Here is a 22,336-nt window from a genome sequence, read left to right on the forward strand (position 1 = left end):
CTTGTGCTCTTTTTTCTGATGACAAGAGCTTAGAAGATGAGGGACTTCTATTTTAAGTTACAGTTCAGTAGACAGACAATTCTTGTAAACATGTGAAAGGACATTAACCAACACAGAAATGAGAAATTCTTATGGATAGCTTATTCTGCAGCTAGAAACTGTAGGGTTTTGTATGATTTTTTTTTTCCTAAATATAAGCCATTGTCTTCTGCAGAGACAGCGGGTGATGGACAACAGTCTGACCCCTCCTGGCAATTACTGATTTTCTATAGAGAGGTTTTTGCAGGCTGGAGCCTGATCCATTCACTGTCGGCTGCTGGATTTTACACTGTATTAAATGCTCTCTTTTGCAGAGCTGTTACTTACACAAGCTTCACTGGCACAGTGAAACTGTTGCCCTACAATTCAGATTAAAAACAGTTTCCAGAAATCATCTCTTCAGGTAACTTTACTGCTAGAATGATCTTGTATAGCTCTCCTCTACAAAACATGGAGCCAAATTCATGTCGATTTAAACCTTCCAAATCCATGCTGCGTTCCAGATCTGTCCAGTGCGTTTATCTCACTGTGCACGTGCTAATGCATCTGCTCACTTCATAAAACTCCTTTTCATTCCTGGAATCATGAAACAAACAACTCCATCCTTCCCTGGAATACCTGTATTGGTAGGCTTATCCAACGACTTTAAATAAATACCTTCATTTTGGTTACTAGGCAACTTACTCCTTAACAACAGAGCAAGCCCCATCCCTTTTCCAGTTGTTTTTCTTATTTAAGTATATGGGTTACCTTGTTGTAACTTGTTGGGTATGACAGCTAGCCACAACCGGAGCAAAACTGTTATTCTCCTTTTTTGGGTATATTAATTAAAGCCAGGCTTTTGACCAGTATTTTAGAAAGAATGAGGACTTAGTCTCTGCAGGCCAAGGGCGGGAGGACGCAGGGAGCGGGCAGTGGGAGGAGGACTGCTGCTGCTGCAGTAGAGACCTGAGCTCCTCCTGCAGGTAAAATCTCTCCCAAACTCTATCTGAAATGGCACTGGTAAACATAGCTACATTAAATACAAAAACCTAAGTTAAAACCATGTGAAGGCTTCTACAGTTCAGAACAGATTTTATCCTTACTGTATAATTTACAGGTTTGGCTGCACACTTTCTAAAGCAATTGAAGATATTTGTTCCATCTCACTTTCTGCTCATTTGTCTCTTTGCCTGAATCGTACACCTACAGCGCCACGAAAAAATGGCAAAAGTGGAAAAAATATTTCTACTTCAACCCTTAAAGAGTTATTTCTAAGCGAATGCCCTGCCTTGGCCCTGTTTCCACACCAGCCAGCGGCTGTTTCCGGATGTGTTGTAATCGAGGCCCTGCTTATGCTGCAACAAGTTGGTCTCGAACTCTGTACCAGGCTTCCTGGATTTCTTTTGGTCTGGCAGAAACAAAATTCTGCAAGAGGATTTCTGCGAGCTCGAGATGAAAAAGCAGAATAAAATCATTTACAATCTCTGCCAGTGGTTTTGATACAAAATTCAGTGACTTACTCTGCCTACTCTCCTCCAGTTTCCCAGAGAGCCGCAGGGTTTTGCAGTATCGGCAGCCGGGTGTGCAGCAGGAGGAGGTCCGGGCAGTTGAGCAGGGACTGCTGGGGCACGCAGCACAAGGTGAAGCCCAGGGCTTGTGTCATGAGCACGTTAGCTGGGTAATCCTGGTATTATGACTGGCCTCAGAATTGTTAATGTTGGTATTATCGTGGGCTCACAGTACTGCTGGGAGATGCCACGTATGAGCACTCGGACTGGCATGATGTGGAGACCACTCAACGCCTCATGAGAGAAAAAAACCCCAAAGGATGCACCAGACTGTTTACAAATGACATATTTTAGCTTCTGTGTTTCCCCTCTAGCTTATAAGGCTATGTTATACAGCGTAGACACCAACAATACCATAGTCCGACAGCAGAAGCGCACATAATCATAAGGAGTTATTTACTAGTTATCAAACACTTCCTCCCCCTGCCTCCCCCTTCCCCCCATTTGCTGCTTGTTTTCTTATCCAGCCCGGCTTGCATCTTGCGAATGGCATCTCATTTGGTGGGACACCCGCTCGGAGTGAATCCAGACACGTTCGCCCAGTCACACAGATGTCAGACTTTACAAGAGCATCCATAGTGATGTAATAATATAATAATTAAATATAATAACGATTACAAGCCCTATCCAAACCTCCCTTGATGTGAGGGGAGCTGTATCAAGTCCAACAGCACTTGCCAGTGCCAATAGTCTGCATGAGACGATGTGTAATTAAAGAGTAAGAGGATGCTGGTTGCAGCTGTGGAGGTGACAAGGCTGATGTAGTTCAGGCTGTTGGAGTTTTTTTTTCCACAAACCTAGAAACAGGACTTTGGAGAAACTGTCAAGTTTTGGAGCATTCTCTGATGGTCTGCAGAAACATCCTTCATTAATTGCCACAAAAACGTCACCCACGGCTCCCCTCTTACAGATTAGTGCTGCACACAGGTTGCGATAGCACCTGGGTGGGCTTTGAAGGACCTAAGCATGTCATCTGGCATACTGCTAGTGTTGAACAGAGAGTGAGGAAAGATGGTGGGAACTGGAGATCGGACCCCAGCCTGGAGTGCAGCTGGAAACGGTGCCAGTTGCATTGCTGTGCCATTTTACAGACTATAGATGCTGGTTTGCTGCAGACGTTGACTGCAGTAAAACACACACGAATTGTACATTACAAATGCTGGATTTAAAAGTTTCCTGGAGAAGAAATGCAAGTTTGCAAGTCCAGAAAGAATACTGTTGGGACTTGCTGAAGTGCTTAATATGAACTGTAACATGCAAGACATTAAAATGAAGATATTTGGCATTCGCAGTCACACATATGGGCTTTTCAAAACCATTCTTCTGGTTTGGCAGCTCCTACGGTCCTTGAATGATGCACAACCTCCTTTTATATTTTGCTATAAGATGCTTCTGCAAAGTTGGCATTTTTTAAAAAAACTTGTGGAGAGGAAATCTGATAAAGAAACACAGATCTGGTCTAAGGGAAACTTGGGAAACCTACTTCATTTGCATGATTACTTTTGCAAATCCTAGCCCATATCTGTGCTTTGTGTTTGGTTTTTCATTTGGCTGCTTCTAGATGCGCAAATCTGGAAGCAGACTTGTTCGAAGAAGCCCTGAGCCAGGCTTTGCAAACGAAATGTCAGTGCTGTCCGAGGCTGGGGACACTTTCTGTGCTGATAAGCAACTCCTCTGAGTGGCCAAACTGATCCATCTCCCGCTCTGACAGTGCCATTGTCTAACCTGACTGTTGAGTGAGGTTTTAAGGCTAAGCAGAGGATAAAACCCTACAATTGACCATGTCCAATGACTGCCTCCATCATGTGACATTTCCTCCATGTACATAAAGGCATAATTGACACTTTGGACCTTGCAGATGTTTTGCAATTCATTTGGTTCCCACAAAGATACCAGAAAGTAAGTCTCGTGAACTGGCAATACTGTGTTTTCCTCTGAACACGTTCTTATCTCTAAAACGTATTTAGATGCAAATTGCATCATGTCTCATGGCCCCACTTGTTTTGTTTTGCTTTTTCCTCTAAACAGACTGCGCCATTATTTTTTTAAAGTATAAAAATATTCAGATGTTCCTGAAAAAAACGAGTACATTTGAATCCTTCACAAGTGATCTGCTTCACACGGGAACGACAGTATATTCGTCTGCCCTCTGCTCATGGCACTCTGCTTTATGCTTCCTAATTTAATTTGCCTTTCTGACTCTTCAGTGATCCTTTCCAAAGAGGAACCTCTTTGCTAAGAAGCCATTTGCTGTGCTCTCAACAGAAGCAGATGTTATGAACAGCTGGTTGGCTTCATCTGGGTCTCAGAGGTCTGGACAAAGGCAGCGCCAGTGGTCAAGTGCGGCCCTCATATGGTACAGAGATGTCTTAGTACAAACCTAGCAAAATGATCACCTCTTCATGTAATCGAGCAAAGCTTTATTCTCTGTGATGTTGTCCTTCCTCTCTGTAAAATGGGAAAGATGGTAGTTCCCTCCTGATTCAGTTAAGATCGTTCCTATAAGTGGCCTTTGCTTTCACAGATGGAGACCCCTTGTGCTGAGCCTTATGATCACAACTCTTTTTGCCCCTATTTGCTCCTAATTATCTGCCCTGAAGTGACAGGGCAGTAAAGGCAGGGATATTGCTAGATGCAGTGTCTGCCCGGTTTACCTTCCTCACTCTGGATTTGGGCCCCCCACTACAAGAGAGACATGGAGGTGCTGGAGCGTGTCCAGAGAAGGGCAACGAAGCTGGTGAAGGGTCTGGAGCAGAAGTCTTATGAGGAGCGGCTGAGGGAGCTGGGACTGTTTAGCCTGGAGAAAAGGAGGCTGAGGGGAGACCTTATCGCTCTCTACAACTACCTGAAAGGAGGTTGTAGAGAGGTGGGGGTTGGTCTCTTCTCCCAGGTAACAAGTGATAGGACAAGAGGAAATGGCCTCAAGTTGCGCCAGGGGAGGTTTAGACTGGATATTAGGAAATTTTTCTTCACTGAAAGGGTTGTCCAGCATTGGAACAGGCTGCCCAGGGAAGTGGTTGAGTCACCATCCCTGGAGGTATTTAAAGGACGTTTGGATGAGGTGCTTAGGGACATGGTGTAGTGGTGGTCTTGGCAGTGTTAGGTTTATGGTTGGACTCGATGATCTTAAAGGTCTTTTCCAACCTATACGATTCTGTGATTCTGTGATTTATCAGAGGCAAGAAAATGGCAGCTCCTTTTTTCCACAAGAGAAATAAAAATAGCTCCTTTGGACAAACCATTCTAGGCTGAGTCTGCAGGCGATAATTTCTTCTAGAAATGAAGTGAGTTCTGTGATGTCTTTCCATACTGCATGTATCACTTGTGCCTCTGCCGGTGTGGCTTCACGTTTCTCTAAATAATGATCAGCAATTATATATATATACATATATATAATCTTTCCTTCTCTAGTGAGGGATACTACATGCGCACACATACATCCATATACACACTCCTCACTTTCTCAGATGATGAAGCTTGTGCCAGTCTGACTGACACTCATTAAAAAAGCTTAGATCAGCACAGGACAGGGAACTCCCCATAACATTATACAAGAAAGAAAGCAGGGCCAGTCTTACCCATTAGGCAGCACTATGCTCTGGCCAGTGAAAAAAAAAGGAAAGCACAGATCCCATTTTATTTTGCTTTAAAAAGATGTAGGGACACCCATCCTCATTCAGGAGTTCATCTCTGTGTCTTATCGTCCTGCATATTTTCCTTTGCTAAGTATTTTAAAAATAATTTCAAATACACTCGGTGCTGTTGTAAGTACAGACTGACAGCCATGGTAACTGAGGTCCCCTAGTCACTGCCTGCAGATAACCTGGGCAGCTGGCATGCCTAGAGATACTGCCGTATCTCCTTTTCTACCTGCCCCTCCCTTTCCTCTGCCCCCACAACGCACATGGAGAATATTTAAGGATCCCAAAGCCTTACCACTGAATTGTGCAAAACCCACAGTCACCGAGGCAAACCTGGGTGATTCTGCTGCAACACGGCACTGAGGCAATTTTATCGCTTTCAAACAAGCTTCTAAAACACCAAGGTACAACGTCAGAAGGATGACGAAACATGGAAGGTACAGCACAGAAGGAATGGCTAAACCCCTCAGCTTTTCCGGGTCAGTTAGTATATTTACCCTAGTCTTCGCTCACTGACCAGGCTTATTGTAATCTTTGGTAAGGCAGGGTCATTTCCTACACTAGAAGGCTTTTTAATTTGTCTGTGGAAAGCCTAATAAGAATCAGAGATACTGGTGAACAAATTCAGACCAAAACAAGAAAAGCTGTCCATTTTAATAGCGGGGGGATTAAGGCTGTGACAAACCTCAGGGAAAGAAATGGATCTTGGTGTCTTCATGTCAAGACTGAATGACTTTTTGTAAGATAATGCTTAAGTCGGACAAATTGCTGGGCTCAGCAAAGAGCAACTGAGTGAAATCTATGGCCTGTGTCATACAGAAGTTCAGACCAGATGGTCTGATGGGCTCTTCTGCCTTTAAAACCTACGAAATGCTGGAGCAGCAGGGATGTCCTGAGTCAGGTAGACCAGTTCCCTGCCTTTGCAGGCAGTCATAGCCTGTGATCTCTTTCAGAAATTAATCAAGTGACTTCTTAAAGCTGGGAGTTTTGGTCCCCCATATTTACACTGGGGTGCTGTTGTCCCTTCTCTGATCTTTAGAAACCTTCAACAATGTATTCATAGACAACTTACATATTTGTTCTTGCAGTTATATTGTCCTTTGGGTGAAACAGCACTTCTCCTTCTTGTATGTATTTATGGAGAGCAACATTAGCCTTTTGCTTTGCCAGGTCAGACAGAGGAACTCCTAATACAGGCTCTCAATTCCTCTGACTGCTCTTGTTACCCTACTTCTGCTCCATGCCACTTTCAGGAAAGACTCATCCAGCTCAAGTAACCAAACTAGTACACGGCACTCCAGCTGCAGGCTCAGTACTGCAGGCAGCTCCCACAATTTCTAGAGAAATACCTCACCTAATACTATTCTCAGACTGAGTACCTTTTGCAGGAGGGGACTGCCTGCTCTGGCTCACTTTCAGTTGTTCTCATGCTCTGAAGCTGGAGAGATGCTGAGGGACCTCAGGGCTGCAGCCCCCCATCTCTGAGGTTGGAAAAGGGGAGGTAGGGAGGGCTGCGAGAGGGGGAGAAGGGTTGCACAACTGAGACCCAGTTTCCAATCTATGTGATATCAATGTACGGACCCTTCTCGCGCACTCACAAATACCACAAGCCCAGGTGCTCTGACTGTACCTTCCCAGCTGGCCCTGCTCCGTTGGCCAGAATGTAGGGCTTCACACCTACAAAGATAATGCAGAGACTCTGGTGGAGCAAATTGCTGATAACTTTCAATAGTTAGATAGAAAAATGGGAGCTCTGTCCAAATCTATAACAAAGGGAGGATATATCCAGCCCCTCCTCCTTGCTATTGAAAGCTGCCAAGCAAAACACGGCTAAGCAAGTCTTGCTCTCCATCAGCTCTATCTCCTCTTGCAGACGCACTCTAGTGTGGTCTCTACTTTTATGATCACATGCCATCTCAAGTATGTGATGAAGTAAATACACTTATTGCCATGGCACACCTAACGAACAGGTCAGGGCAAAACATGCTGCAAATCAAAACTGAATTTCATGAGAATATTTAAAAACAGCCTTCTTCTGGCTCAGGGTCACATCTCATTGTCATTTTCTGCCACTAGCTCTGAGGTCTACAAAACAAAGGTTGTTTCATGCTGGGAAAATCCTAAAATTTGTTTCCTCTTTTCCTCATAGTAGATCTCAAATATTTTAGGCAAATCTTTTTTAAAATTGCCTTTAGGTCATACATATATATTTTAAAAGTGTTACTTTGAAAGTAAAATCTCTAGAAAGTTATAAATGAGTGAAAATAATGAATCACATATGACATTATAACAAAGTTACCACAATATCAACATAGATATATAAGTTATTATTATTCGATACATAGATACAGAATCTCTCTTAACTGTTTTTGCTGGTTTTCTAATACTTGACCTTAACCTGCGATACAACGCAGTATTTTAAAGTTACTCATACCTTGACTGAGGAAAGCACTTAGGCCTGCAGTTCAGCATATTTGTGCTTGGACATCACTGGTATTTCCTTAATTGTGTGTTTTTAATACTTATTTAAACCTCATGCTGATGTTTTAATTTTTTAAACAAGTATTTTCAACTCCATTGAATGAACAGTCTACTCCATGCAGATATAAGATGAAGTTTGGGGGATTTTGGCTAGCTGCGACAATTACAGGTATCTGAGGAAGGTAACACTGCTAATATAATTGTTCTGCAACAGAGTAAAGAATTTGGTGGGACATACATCTTTTATTGATGGAGAAAACATCTATCTACTATTTCTTTTTGCTGATGAAACTATCATCTGACTTACATTGCTAAAACTGAATTTCAGAGTACTATGCATAGTCCCTGTGCTTGATCATGGTTATAGTCCAGACCTTGGCTCTTTAAATAAGTGGAGAATATAGGCACTCAAAAATAAAAGTCACTTCAGAAGAAACCCCTTAGAAATCCAAAAGGAAGGTGAAACCCATTATTTTTTTCAAATAGTTCCCAGCAAGGAAAAATCCAGAGACCTCCAGTCAATGAGCAGACCTACTTCTTCATGAGCTGGCTTATCTATGGAGGCTTTAAGCTTTTTTTTGGTCTGGATTAAAAGACGTGAGCACCTAAAAAACCCGAAGCAGACAAATAAATAAAGTCACCTCAGCGCTTCATGGATACCCTGGCTTTTGCGAAGGCTTGTCCAACCACAACCTAAATAATTCAAACCATCGTTGTCAGGCAGCAGCGCCGTCCTCCTCAATAGGCACTTGCCTTATCACTCTACAGCAGATGCTTCAGCCAGCCATTGGATATTGAAAACATAAATAATGAAACAAAATTTGGAGACAATGGTTTCTGGGCCAGGGACAAAATACTGATGGATATTGTCAGTCTTGGAGTAACCAAGCAGCAAAAGCTCAAGTGACAACAATAGGGAGGAGAAGAATAGGGACAAGTGAGGAGCCCTGAATCTCAATAAGGCCTGGAGCTGCACATGCTGCTGTTACCCTAGAAACTAACCTCTCCCCTGAAGAGGTTTGCCGGGGCATTGTCCGGGGGACACAAGATGTGTCATACACCAGATGGTCGTGTGCTGTATAACTCAGTTATCTGAGCGGCGGAGTGGAGGAATGCACGCCGCAGAGCGCTCCGGAGGGCTGCCCAGGGCACCATCTGTTCTTTCAGACCCAAGGCACTGCTTTGGCTTTGGCTTTTTTTTTCTCCTTCCAAGAAAGGAGGGGAAAACAAAATTAAAATTATTCACCATTCAGCAGGGGAAAAAAAAATGCTTAATACAGTTACCATATTTAGCTTTCATTTAGCTAATTTTATCCCTGGGTTTTATGTCAGGTGAATTGCTTTTTTACGCCTGGGAGAGCAGCAATTATTTCTCTCTCAGGAGTCTATCATTTATAAATAAAACCCCTTTGAGACCTCATCGGTCATTTACCATCTGAAAACCCCCAAACGCTTTTAGCCATATGTTCTCCAAAGTCTCCTCTCTCCTCCCTGAAACTCCCTGCGAAGGTTTCGGCAACGTGGGGGAAAGAACATTTTTCTTTTCCAGGAATTGTTCTCCCCTTTGGCTGGGAAGGGGGGAAGGAGGAAAACAAAAAGTCAGAGTCGAAGCGGCGGTCTGAAGGACTGGCGTAGGAAGGAAATGTTAATCACAGGCTGTGCAATGCCAAGGAGCAGTGACTAACGCGCCTGTGGGGTGCAGGCACCGGGAAACATCCCGGGGGCCCGTCCCAAGTGCCACTGGAGCCAGCCGAAAGCCTTGCTGCCTTCCGCTGGCTTTGGATCGAGCCCCGAATCAACTCGTGGGAGCAGGAGAACCTGATGGAAAGTAAGGTTCAGGACACTTCAGGGTACTTTAAAGGTGTATTAAGGCTTAGCACTTGGGTGCAAGAAGATCAGGACAGGGTAGTAAAAGCGATGCTTGGGTTGCAAGAAACAGGGACTGAAACGTGTGTGCCTGGGGCAGTACTTCTTGCTTAATGACAGGACCTGTCCTCTGGTGCACCTTTCTGCTCCCCTGCTTCTGGCTTCTGTCCCGAGGCTGCTGAGGATCCCCCACCTCACAGCACAGGAGAGAAAATAAAATACTTGCTTGACTGCTGACTGAAATAACAGAGAAACATTTGCAACCATTTAAGCCAGCGCATTATTTAAAATCCATTCTATAACGGCTGCAAGTGAGCACATGTCACACTGGGTGCGAGTCTGCAGCTCCTGCAGCACAGGCAGAGGGGAGAAGGGGTAAGCACATTTTCTGTCATTCAGATTTTAAAAGACAAACTATGATTAAAAAGATGTTGCAGCTTGCAGAATACTTCCTCGTGCAGTTGTGATCAGTCCTCATGTGGATAACTGTGCTGGTTTTGGCTGGGATAGAGTTAATTTTCTTCATAGTAGCTAGTATGGGGCTGTGTTTTGGATTTGTGCTGGAAACAGTGTTGATAATACAGGGATGTTTCGTTATTGCTGAGCAGGGCTTACACAGAGTCAAGGCCTTTTCTGCTTCTCACACCACCCCACCAGCGAGTAGGCTGGGGGTGCACAAGAAGTTGGGAGGGGACACAGCTGGGACAGCTGACCCCAACTGACCAAAGGGCTGTTCCATACCATACGACATCATGCTCAGCATATGAAGCTGGGGTAAGAAGAAGGAAGGGGGGGACATTTGGAGTGATGGCGTTTGTCTTCCCAAGTTACCGTTACGTTGATGGAGCCCTGCTTTCCTGGAGATGGCTGAACACCTGCCTGCCAATGGGAAGTAGTGAATGAATTCCTTGTTTTGCTTTGCTTCTGTGTGCGGCTTTTGCTTTACCTATTAAACTGTCTTTATCTCAACCCACGAGTTTTCTCACTTTTACCCTTCCAATTCTCTCCCCCATCCCACCCAGGGGGGAGTGAGCGAGTGGCTGTGTGGTGCTCAGTTGCTGGCTGGGGTTAAACCATGACAGTAACTCTTACCTGATGGTTCCCAAAAGCGATCTGAAGGCCACATATCCCTCTGCCCATCAAACCCTCATCCAGTGTTTCAATTAACACTTAGAAGGAAATCCCTAAGGAAATCAAGGAAAAGGGACAGAATCAAAGCAGAATATTTACATGCAGAGTAAGGGCCAAGGATGCAAAAGGAGTAAAATCTGAATCACATTTACATTTAGGTTCCATTTATAGACAGCTCAATAACCCCATTAGGCAATCATTAGGACTAACAAATTATTAGGCAATGCTTAAGCAAGAGTTGCAGACGATAGCATCTCACAAGCGGCTTGTAATCCTAATACTTCATACATGTTTATCATTCTTACAGCACTGGTAGTGCTTGTAACAACTCTATCTAACATATTGATCTTTAATTAATGATCAGTATACTCCTAAGGATATAACATACAGCAGAACTGAAAATTGAGTTTATTTTCCTCCTTGGCTTCTTATTTTTTATTTCCCTATAAGATTGCCAGCAGAAAAAGCAGCAGCGACACATTTCAGCACAGCTGGCTTTAAAGGTTGTGTGAAATGCACAGGCACTGGGGGCTTGGAGTGCAACGCTCCCAGACTTGGGAAATTATGGCAAGAAAAATCTCTAAAGATTCATCTGCTCACCCCCGCTGGGGATTTGCCCCTCTCTGATCCCAGAGAGCTCGCTGAAGGCTGCCTAGCCCACTTTCTGCACCTGGCCGAGTGATTGACCAGCTACTCGATGGGGTCATGGAAGCTTTATTTCCTTTGTTCCACGGGTGTCTGCCATGGAGAGCCGAGCTTGGATTAACAGAGCCTAAATCCCTGGGCAGCTCGCCAGAGCAATGCTAGCTCTGAAGCAAACGCAGCTCCAAGATGGTTTCAAGACCGGCTTTGTAGATCAGTTCTTCTTAGGCGCAAATCCATGGGCAGAGAGCATAATACCTCACGTCAGGCCCCCGGGAAGCCTCTCCCCACAGGCAGCAGTTGCCAGCCCATGCAGGAGCGATGTGAACTCGGACAATGCCTTTTCTTTCGGGCCAGCCCTTCCCCAGCAGCACTCCCTCGCCAGCGATGTAGACATCTTTTCACCGGACACCACGCCGTATTACAATAACGTGCATGGATGTGTTTCATAATACGCCTATCCGGCACCTGCGTTTTCTTTGTTGCGGTGCCAAGCATTTTGTTGTATATAGCTTTTAGGTCGCTGTCATTGGGACCAATATAAGAAAAGACGCTATTTTCCAGCATCTTTCAATAGCTGATCCAAAAGCAACGTGCACCAAGCCTTGCAGGAGCCACCAACTTCCAAGAACATGTCTTCTGCAAGTCTCCTCCTCACCCCAGAAGTTAGAAGTTGTCTTCTGCTCCAGCGTGAGGGGTTACATCTCTTCCAGGCCTCTGGGTTTCAGGGGGGAAAGAGGACTTTTAGCCTAGTTCCTGTGGAAACAAGGTTAATGCACTCATGCTGTGTTTGTTTTGCCTCTCCCTAATAACTTTTGAACCCGTCGACCTTGTTCAACTCAACTTGTCAGAAGGGTAGAGGTCTACAAAATAATTAAGTTCTTATAAGTTTTGTGAAAATAGGCACTGAGGTAGAAGAGAGAGGGGCGGTATCAACGTCCTTGCTGAGGAAAGGCTGAGCGCGAATGCACATCTCGTTGGGCACCAGGGGAACGACACAGAAAACAAACCTGCTGTACATCGCAACTGCAAAAAAAAAGCTTCAGCTGAAATTTGCATTCCTTAGACATCAAAGTCAGCCCATGGGCAAGACAGAAAAAAGCCGGCGTTCACAGAATTACTTGCTGTTTTTGATTTGAACTCAACAACTTTTGGTCATTGCATGGGAGCAAATCCTTCTTGGGCTGTAGCTAAGTGTCACCTGCACATCACGCTGGTGTAACAACTCACTGCCTTTCATGCACCTTCATCACAGCTGCTGCTGCTCAGGGAGCCCAGGATGCAAAACGTTACACAAGCTATTTTAAATGAAATTGGAGGGCATTTAAAAAGCCTTCGCTCTGTGTGCAGAAACATTGCATTGTGTGTGTTTGAGTGTGGTAGGTAAGGAAATCCATATCACTGAAGTGGAAAGAAATACCGCTAGTTGTTGTGGCTTGAAAACACGAGTGGCATGCGAGAGTATTACAAACCTATGACTTGAAAACAGAAATGGGAAACAGGAACTTGTGAATTCACATGGCTCTCTGACTACGAGGAAAGCAACACTGCATACACAGCTGAGCCCAGCTTCCACTGAAAGACCATGGAAAGGCGTCTTTACTACACGTTTTGAACTTGCAAAGGCTTACATTGACCCGCATGGGCCGAGTAGTCCCGCTGCAGGCAATAGCCCGACTCCTGTGTATAAATGAAGCACACAAGTACATTTTCACAGGAGTAGGACATAAATGGGAGTCGCATCAGACCTTTAATCTTTTTGCTTTTCTTCTCAATGCCCCTCCTCTCCCCAAACCACCGCCCCATCAGTAAAATGGGAACAGTAATACCCATCTCAGCAGGGTACATGAGGATTAGCTTAAAACTGTTTTTACCTTTTCTCCTTTAAACTCCCAGAAAAGCAAATCTTCTTGTATTTTACTTTTTTATATTCCAAAAAGCAATTTGTTTCTTGCCCGGATCTTTTCAGCTCAGTGCCCTGGAATATTTCTACCTTCCTCAGAACTGATGGGTGATAAATCAGCCCAGGGGTGTCTGCTAGCAACAAAAGCCCTTAACTTGCTGCAGTAAAATGGCTATTTAATCCGCTGACATCCAAAGATTTCTGCCTCAGCTAGTATTCGAGCATAGTGCTGGCCCATTGCATTATTTGAAACAAACCTGCTTTAAAATACAAGAGTGAAAATAAGCGATGGCCGGACTTCTGGTCTTCTTTTGTAAGATACGCTGTCAAAGGGGATCTAAACCCCAACATCCTCTAATTGTCAGTTTGGCAGCAGGCGCTTCCAACTCTGAAACTCCTTGGGCTCAGAATAATAAAGACTTTGCATATAGCAGGGCTCCAGGTTGGCTTTTACCTCCTGAGTAACTATTTATATAAGAATGGTACCTCAAGTCCCCAGAGTGCAGGTCCCTTTGTGGAAGGCACTGGGCAAACATATAGAAAGGGGCCGTCCCTGTCCCGAGGAATTTGTGGGCTAAATAGACAAGTGGGCTGAGTGGAGGAGAGGGGGCAACAGATGTGGCCCAGCAGGTTAAATGACTCGCCCGGAGGTCACACTGTAGATTAATGCTGATGCCAGGCACAGTGCTTCTGTCTCTTGAATCCCAACATACCCCCCTAACCAGAAGCGCATGCTTTGCTCATCTCCTAAACCTCCTCCCTTGCACACATCCCCCCGCCCCCATTAATCTTTCTTTTTGCAAACTTGCATGGTTGTCTGCCTCTGCTGTGGACTGAGACGGGGTGAGCTTTCATCACCACCTTCAGCTGGGCAGCCCCATGTTTCTCCTCTTCTCCTATTCACTGGCTTCCTACCTTCCGTATCTGGCATAGCACCCAGACCCTGGTAGGCTGGGGAAGCTGAGCCAGCTCACTTTTTTTTAGATTACTTTTTTTTAGCTCACCTTTATTTTTTTAGGCAGGGATGGGGGTCCAGGCCTAGCTTACACCAGTCTTGAAATGCAAACTGCTATTGAGCTGCTCTAAGAAAGAGACTCCTTTCTGCAGCCTCAGATGCCTTAACACAGTTTACAAAAATGGGGTAGAAAATTATAACGTCCAGGCTTTGCCTACCTTACAGTTTCCTTTGCTCCCCTTCAAGCTATTTACAAACATTTCCTACCCACTTAAAAAACCCGCTCTGGACAGTTTGGATGAACAGCAGACACCAGCAGATAAGGCTTCAGCAGAAACACATACTCATTTCATGCTGGTTACTTCAGGCTGGTCCAGCATTGAACTGTTCAGCTCATCTTCCTGCTGCTGCTGTTCCACAATGTTCTGTGAAAGAAAGATTCTGAGGTACCTACTTCCAGGAGAAGCTGTTGAGGTATGAAGCCCCAGCAGGCAAGATAAATCCAGTCCAGTCCTCCGAGCAGAAAGGTCAGACCTGTCTCTGGTGAGCACTTGGGGATGGCTAGCTCCAGGCAGCTGCATGGCAAATTTGAATGGCTCATTTTATGACATACCTTTAAGCTGGCGAAATGGATCACCTTCTTTTTTTTAGAGTGAGGTGGATTATCAGATTTGAAGTAGCAGGTCTCAGAGTTGGTGCTCTTCCTGAAAGGATCAGCTGGACCCAGGTGAGGAATCACTGACCTCGTGAAAACTTGCCACCACCCTTGAGAATCTGTAAAACCTGGTTATTCCCAGGATTCTGGTAATGGTGATTTTCGGATTGAAATAGACCAACTGACACATCAAGAAAGGGAAATTGCCAGGCTGTTATCACCGAGATTAGCTGCCAAACAGAAAATATAGGTATGGTCTTGGGAACAAACAGGTAGGAATGGATCCATTTTCTGGTTAACACAATGCCCTTAGAAATGTATAGACCTGGCTGCTTTCAGCAAGGGCTACAAGACACACCTTTCTCCCCAAGGCCACCCTGGCTGATTAAGTCCTGTTTTTCTTTTATGTCTCTAGTAGAGAATCAGCAGAAGGTTTCCAGTCCTGCATTGCAAATAAGGCATCTGTACACTGTTCAGTGGGCTAAGAGAAAAAAGAAAAGCAAAGCCAACAGCTTTCCTGTGTGGATCAAGTGTCTGGATTTTAGAATAACCAAAAGACATGGCACTCTTGTCCTGTATTTTATTAGGAAATTAACAGGCTGATTGATAACCTGAAATTACATAGTGAATCTCATTTAAAAAATGTTCAAAATCATGACAATAATTTTGATTTCTATAAAACATAATGCCCAGATACAATTCCTGTTTACGCCTGTAAATTTTTACACCCTTAACATTTATCTACCGTACAGCAGCAAGGCTGGATAATTGTAACATAATCTGTAAAGTTAAATACAGTATACTTTTCTCTGCAGCCCAAGTGAAAGAGGTGAAATGTTGAAAAGAAAGCCCGGAATATGAGCAGCACTATGAGAAGGTTCCCTGCGATCTCAGTTCATTACACATCAGTATTTCAGACTGCTCAATGATATTAAAGACTGGTAACGTTAACTGCTGTGCAAAGTTACGAGGCTTTAGGGCATCAGTTTTCCAGGACAGGGAGAGAGACCGCCGTGAGGTACAAGGCTCTGCGGTGAGGGGAATAGGGTGCACTGGATGTGTATGACGCTCAAAGCGCAAGAGCTGATAAATCTGCCTACATCTCCCTCTTTTGCCAGTGGCATGGGCTACCACCACACCACATTGGACTAAATAGCTTTTCCTGACACTCTGTCAGCTTTAAAGATGTTCCACATTCAAAGCAGGGCTATTATGGTACAGGTGCTGACTATCTGCAAGGGTTGAATTTCAACCTCAGTAATCAAAGCCCAAATCCTGCTCACGTTGTGTATGTGAAAAATCATACTGAGCCAGACACTGCTGGCTTTATTGCAACTATCATGTGGGGTAACGTGGTTCAGCTCTGTGGGTTGTAGCCGAGGCCCTTGGTCCTCTAAATTAGAGCTGGCACTTTTCAATACCAAGTGACTCTTGTAGGGACTTGAATTTCTCAAGACATTATTCAGGAAACTGTTCAAATTGTCATATATGCTGTCTGGATGAGAGATGCTTTCCTGACCTCGATTCCTGTGAGAATTATGGATGCTCCATAAGTGGCCAGCTCAAGCACTTGACCAGCAAGTCCAGTCACTTCAGCCTCTTGTACTATTCTTGGCCACGGTAAGCTAAAAAACAGTAGACTTAAGAAGTAGTCGGTCTTCTTTTTAAAAAGCTATTTCAGGACAAGTACATTCAGACCACTGTGTTTTCTATTTATACATAAATTCTTTGGCAACAATTTTCTAGAAAGCAGAATCATTTTTTCTATGTAATACTTTATTGTCTCCCCATGAAAAACTGGTATCTTAAAAAATCTATAGCACTTTCCACTATAAATAGTATTGTTCCAGATTAAGGATTAGATCCTCCCTGAAGAAAAACAGATTTAAAAAACCTGGTTATTATCTGATAACTGTTTATGTAGCAACGTTAAAATAAAACAGAAAAAGAAAATAATTCAGTATGTGGTTTGTCGTTCTCTAGAATGTTAGTGTACGTTTATACAATAAAAACAACATAAGTTATCCTAGTTTGTTTTAAAAACTTTAGTAGTAGAAATATATTGCTATCTGCAGATTCATAAACAATGCACTTTTTCCATCTAAGTTCAAGTATTATTAGAATATTATTATTACTATTATTATTATTAAAGGAGCTCTAAATCCTTGCCATTTTGCCTGTCTTTACATTGTTTTGGTCTTTCTGAGAAAGAACGAGTTGTAATCATTTGTTCATGAACAAAATCAACGTGGAGCTTCAGTAAGTTTTTCCTGGTAGAAGACAGCCTGGCAATCCTTCGGCTATTATGAGAGGCTTTAGAAGAGCGTATTTGAGACTAGTGGTATAGATACAGTAGTCGCGTGTTTTCTTGGATGGCTGATGAACTTAATTCCTTCCAACTTCTCAACATTCAGTCCCATTTAAAGGAGAAAGGTGGGAAAAACCCAACCCAGACTTATACCACATCAGGATATATCATCTTCATTTCTTCTCGGTACTGTCAGTTGCTCGTAGGTCGGCAGGGTGTTATTGGGGAGGAAAAGATCCGAATTGACGTTGTTGCCTCTCTGAGATGACCTGTTGTTCCCTTGATCCCCCTGCTGACGGGAAACCAGATGATGCAGCATATCTGTAATGAGGTTCAGTTTCTGGTCCATCTGTATAACCTACAAAGGCAAAGGGAAGGCTTGTTTAGTAGCAGCACGTGAGCAAATTGCAACAAACCATGTGATACAAATGCAATATTAAAATGACAGTTTTCTTAATTAGGATCACAACAACCTCTACAAAGACACCACAGATTCACGGTCCATCAAACAGATCATTAGAAATTTAATGCAATAGGTCAGAGTTGGATGAGGACAGGCCTGTTAATACTCACCTCTGGTATGTGCTTTGACACTCCTTTTACACCTGGATGAACGCATGACAAATGGGCTTTTAAAGAGACATGCTGGGATAGAGAACTAAGTCCCAGAACTGAGTTTCTGTGTTTTTTTGTTATTATTATGTCCACATTTTTTTGAAAACATGATAAAGTTCTAACACGCTTATATGCCTTAATAATATCAATATGCTCTAGTAAATGTCTGCTCTACTTGCAGTGATCTAATCAACTCTAAGCTAGGACTGACTGTTGCTCTTTGTTACATTTGGGCCCAATTACCAGCTCAGACCACAAAATGCCCCACAGATATTTTTGCTGATGCAAGTGTATAGCAGCTGGGGTCTGCGGCAAGGGCTGGGAGTGGGGCATGATTCAGTTTTATGCTCTCAACCCCCAATGACACAGTGTTCGCTAAGATTGCCGTTTGAATGACATGATTCACAGCAAGCCAGAAACTCTTCTAAGAGGGGTGGAAGCTAATTTTTTAACTGGAGGGCTGCAGGGGAAGGTTCAGCCTGAATCCATAATGCTCATTTTCTTCTGCCTTTAGGCAGAAGCCCCTTAAATTCTTTAATTCCTCTTTTTTACTTTTTCTTCTCTTTCTTCTAATCTTTAGGAGAAATGTAATGAAAAATCAGGATACTTAATAGAGACTAAGTTAAAGATTTATGGAGTTATGAAGTTATGGAGACAAAATTTAGACTCTATTTGGTGTACACTTGTGGTACTCAGAGGAAAATCAGGAATGAAATGTTTCTAGGAGCACCACAGATTCAGTCTCTGGTTTCTTGCATTTTCCAATCAAGAAATAATCTGTACCACCCCTTTTATCTGGCATGGGAAGCCTCCTGAGGGGAAGATGGGCGCTTCCAGCTTCAAAGGCTTGCCCGCTCTCTGCCCCCTGGCATGGCAAGCATTGAAATTGGGCAGTAAGAGTCTTTCTTATGGCCTCCTACTCCCTTCTACAAGCCTAAAGAGAAAGCCACGATTTTGCCATTGTAGTCTCTGACCCATTGATCCACAGGGATCCTAAAACACTAACTAAATTCTAGGCAAAAAGATGTAATAGGTTTTAAACAGGGAAAAGAAAGTAAGCAGAAAAAGATGTGACAGGAATAAATTGCTGCCTAAAATATCTGCTAGAAAGTAGTGAAAGGCACATAAAACCGCCAGAAAGAGCATGAGTGGGAGCAATTTATATGTGTCTGGCTATCATCCAAGTATCACACAGGATAGTAAAAGACAGTAAGGCTGAGCAGAACATCAACAAACCTGGAGGATTTCAGCAGAGACTAAAATGTTTTTCCACTGTAGAGAAAATGCTGTTTTTTTCAAACACTTTGTACAACTGGTAGGGAAGCAGATACAGTGATTTAAAAATATGAGGTGCCAGAGATTTATACTTTGCAGCTGGTTTTGAAAACATTAGGCAAAGCACCCTAGATGGTACATGAAACACTAGTAATTCTGGATGGAAATGGCTGTTGAAAGATGAGATTCTTCAAATGAGGAAGCTGAAGAACACATAAGTTCACGATTTCTAGAAGAAACTACAGATGGAAAATTGAGCAGATCATCCGGTTTTCATTTCACCACCATTTGTTCACTCCCTTAAAAAAAGGCATGCTTTGCCCAAATGGTGCCCATCACAGATGGCAAACTCATGATGCTCCAAGCGTGACAGTACAAATCAGCGCTAGTGAAGCCTGCAAAAATACCTCATTCCTCTATCCCTCACTGCCCAGGTATCACTTGCTTTCCAAGACAGCTGCGCTGGAAGGATTGAAGTGGAAAACTGCAGACAAACAGCTATCTTCAGAGTCCAAAGGACAACTTTTTCTCTAACAAGAAATGTCTTTTTGCTAATTATTCTAAACTAACTAGGGGATTTTTATAGATATATTTCTTAATTTGTAATTCCAGGCAGGGATTACCAGAGGAAACACAGACTGAAGATATGTCTGAAAAATGTGCGTTTATGAAACTCTTGCAGTGATGAGCTATTGAACATGACAGTAGATTGGACTGAGATCTGGATAGTCCTTCAAGAGCTATGCATCTTGATGATGAAGTACTGGAGAGAAGTGAGATGTGAATATTCTTGCTGGGAAATAAATTCCCAGAGATAATTGTCTAATTTTTTCTAGGGAACAAGGTTTGGCTGCTGCAGCTGTGGAGTGCAGGAGGCCCACAGAAGCAGAGGCAGAAGCTAATTACTATTGAGCTGAGCCATATGAGATAAAAAGTAAAGACCTTTGTCTTCCACGTTCCTGCTTATTAGCGTAGGGCTCTAAAGTCACAAAGCTTTTGTGGAGGGAGGTCCAGATAGCTGGTTGTGTTTAATTGTTGTTTAATCAGTTTTGCTTTCCAATAAAGCAAGCCATTTCCCAGGGAGTTCTGTGCCCGTGAGGGGCTTGCTCCAAGACATGCTGAAGTCAGTGGTAGTTTTTGGCAATCACAGACTTCCAGTGACTTCAGCGGGCTCCGGATCAATCTTGGACTGAATTGTCAATCCCGAATAGTAACGTATTTTTTGGATATTACAAGAGAAGGAGCAGTCCGAATTTCTGTACGTTGCTCTGTTCTTGCTTCTTGGGGCTGGATCAGAAAAGATAACATTTGCAAATGAGAGGGCAATAGGACAATGGGCCCCCATCCTCAGTTCTGCCAAAGAGGTGTCTGCCTAAAGTATGAGACATTTCAAACAGAGAATTGAAAGCCACCAGAAGGCAACCTCTACTGTCATCACAGGCCTCTGATGTACAAGAATAAGAGGTTTGCTGGTGAACGGCCTTGCTTATTAGCATGCCCAATCTGCCCGTCATCATCCAAATACACATCCTGAAATACATCGTTCACTTGTTTGCTGCAGAGATAATTATACCCACTAGAAAAATGTCATTGTGTGCAATACCCTTTTTACTAAACTAGCTTTATGCACTTAGCATGGAGAAGTGTATCATCTCCCCTGAATCATACTTTCAAACACATTTACTTGATTAGAAATTAGCTATGATGCCAGAATGAATAAAAGTAAAGCAAACAGAAAAACTGCTGATGTTGCTATAATCTTAACTGCTTTGGACAACTCTGATCCCTCTACTTAAAACAGCAAACAGTGTTAATTACGTAGAAAAATAACTCAGACTGATTTGTTTCTTTTAGGAAAAACTAAGTAAGCTCTTTCTAGCTGATTTATGTTTTATTAGAAGCATGATGTTTGGATGAACAAATTCTTTATATGCAAATAATTTCCTTTGTATTTTATAGTTGTTGGGGAGGGGAAGCAGTGTTTGAAACTCTTCAGAAATTACACACCACAGTTATTCTGAAGTCTTACTGAAATATTATAAGAAAACAAGATTTTTCCATCTTTGAGATAAGTTTTTTTTTAAAAAAATCCAAGGATCATAGATTGAGCACAGACGGCGAGAAGCAGATTTAAACAAGTTTTGAACCTAGCTCTTAGAAATGAATAAAAAAATCCCATCCATGCGGTGCACTGAGAAAAAAAAACCCAAATAGTTCTTCACAAAGGCTGAAAGATTAGAGCACCAATCTTAAATGGCACATGATGAAGAAATGTAGCTATGTTACAGAACAGATTTTTGCTCTCCCTAAAAAGTCACAGAGGCACATGACCACTCTGACACACAACAGACTAGTGGCGATGACGTAGTTCCTATGAACCACAAGGTCCTCTTAGGTCATGTTTCCAGGAGCAGCAGTTCTCTACAGCTGGATCTAAAGCGACATGCCAACTTTTATAAAGGTATCAAAGGCATTCCAGGAGGTGCTAGTGAACAAGACAGAGACTGTTTTTGTGAGGAGAGAACAAAATAGCGACCAATTTATCTATTAAAATTCACCAGATCTTCACATAATATTAATTTTAAATGCCCTGTAATTTTAAGCATTCATAACAAATTCATGGTATGATTCAGAACATAAAATGTAACACCGAATTTCTTTCCTTGCTTTTTTTAAAAAAAAACCAAAGAAGCCTGAGTGGCTCCAGGGACATCTGGAGGAAAGTCTCCTTCATGCACCCCTGTAATGGAGAACTAAAGAGCAGCACTCTGGAGACCTACTCCCAAAACTGGGAAGGGGCAAGGACAGGTGGAATTATGGAGCTGAGGGGAACGGTATTTTCAGCCATGGATATTCAGGCTGGTGGGGAAGCCGAAGGACAAAATTAGGAGTATGGCATAATTTAGGCCACAAAGACCACAAATAAATTATGCCAAGCGCTGCTCCATGATCTGGAGGGATCAAGTCCGATTAATGCTGTCGATTCAAGCTCTCTCATCTGCCCTTCATTCTCATTCTCAAAGATTTCAAAAGTAAATATTATTAAGGGTAAAAATCATAGTCCCTTTGGAAAGAATGATGGTTTATAACTACTTATGTTCTTAACACGGTTGACTGATTAAACAAATAATTTCTGCTTAATGAAGATATTTTTTATCAGCACAGTACTCATGCAGTGGGTTCAGGGGGACTGTGCTTGTTCTTAATACAGAAAGCCGAGTGTGAAGCTGCTAAAGGAGAAGAGGAAAACCAGAACGCAAGCTACACTTGGCTGA

At 43.1% G+C, this 22,336-nt stretch overlaps 1 protein-coding gene across 4 annotated transcripts in view; it reads right to left on the reverse strand.

The window, feature by feature from the left end:
- Positions 1-15,435: 15,435 nt before the first annotated feature.
- The window catches only part of KCNQ1 (potassium voltage-gated channel subfamily Q member 1), a 371,056-nt gene continuing 364,155 nt past the window's right edge, over positions 15,436-22,336 (reverse strand). For all 4 annotated transcript variants that reach the window (XM_075502322.1, XM_075502321.1, XM_075502319.1 and 1 more), the window contains one exon: positions 15,436-17,529. In XM_075502322.1, the coding sequence (XP_075358437.1) occupies positions 17,329-17,529 (201 nt within the window). In that variant the 3' untranslated portion in view covers positions 15,436-17,328. The remainder of the gene's footprint in view (positions 17,530-22,336) is intronic.

This window comes from Mycteria americana, chromosome 5 (assembly GCF_035582795.1).
Source record: "Mycteria americana isolate JAX WOST 10 ecotype Jacksonville Zoo and Gardens chromosome 5, USCA_MyAme_1.0, whole genome shotgun sequence".
Lineage (NCBI taxonomy): Eukaryota > Metazoa > Chordata > Aves > Ciconiiformes > Ciconiidae > Mycteria > Mycteria americana.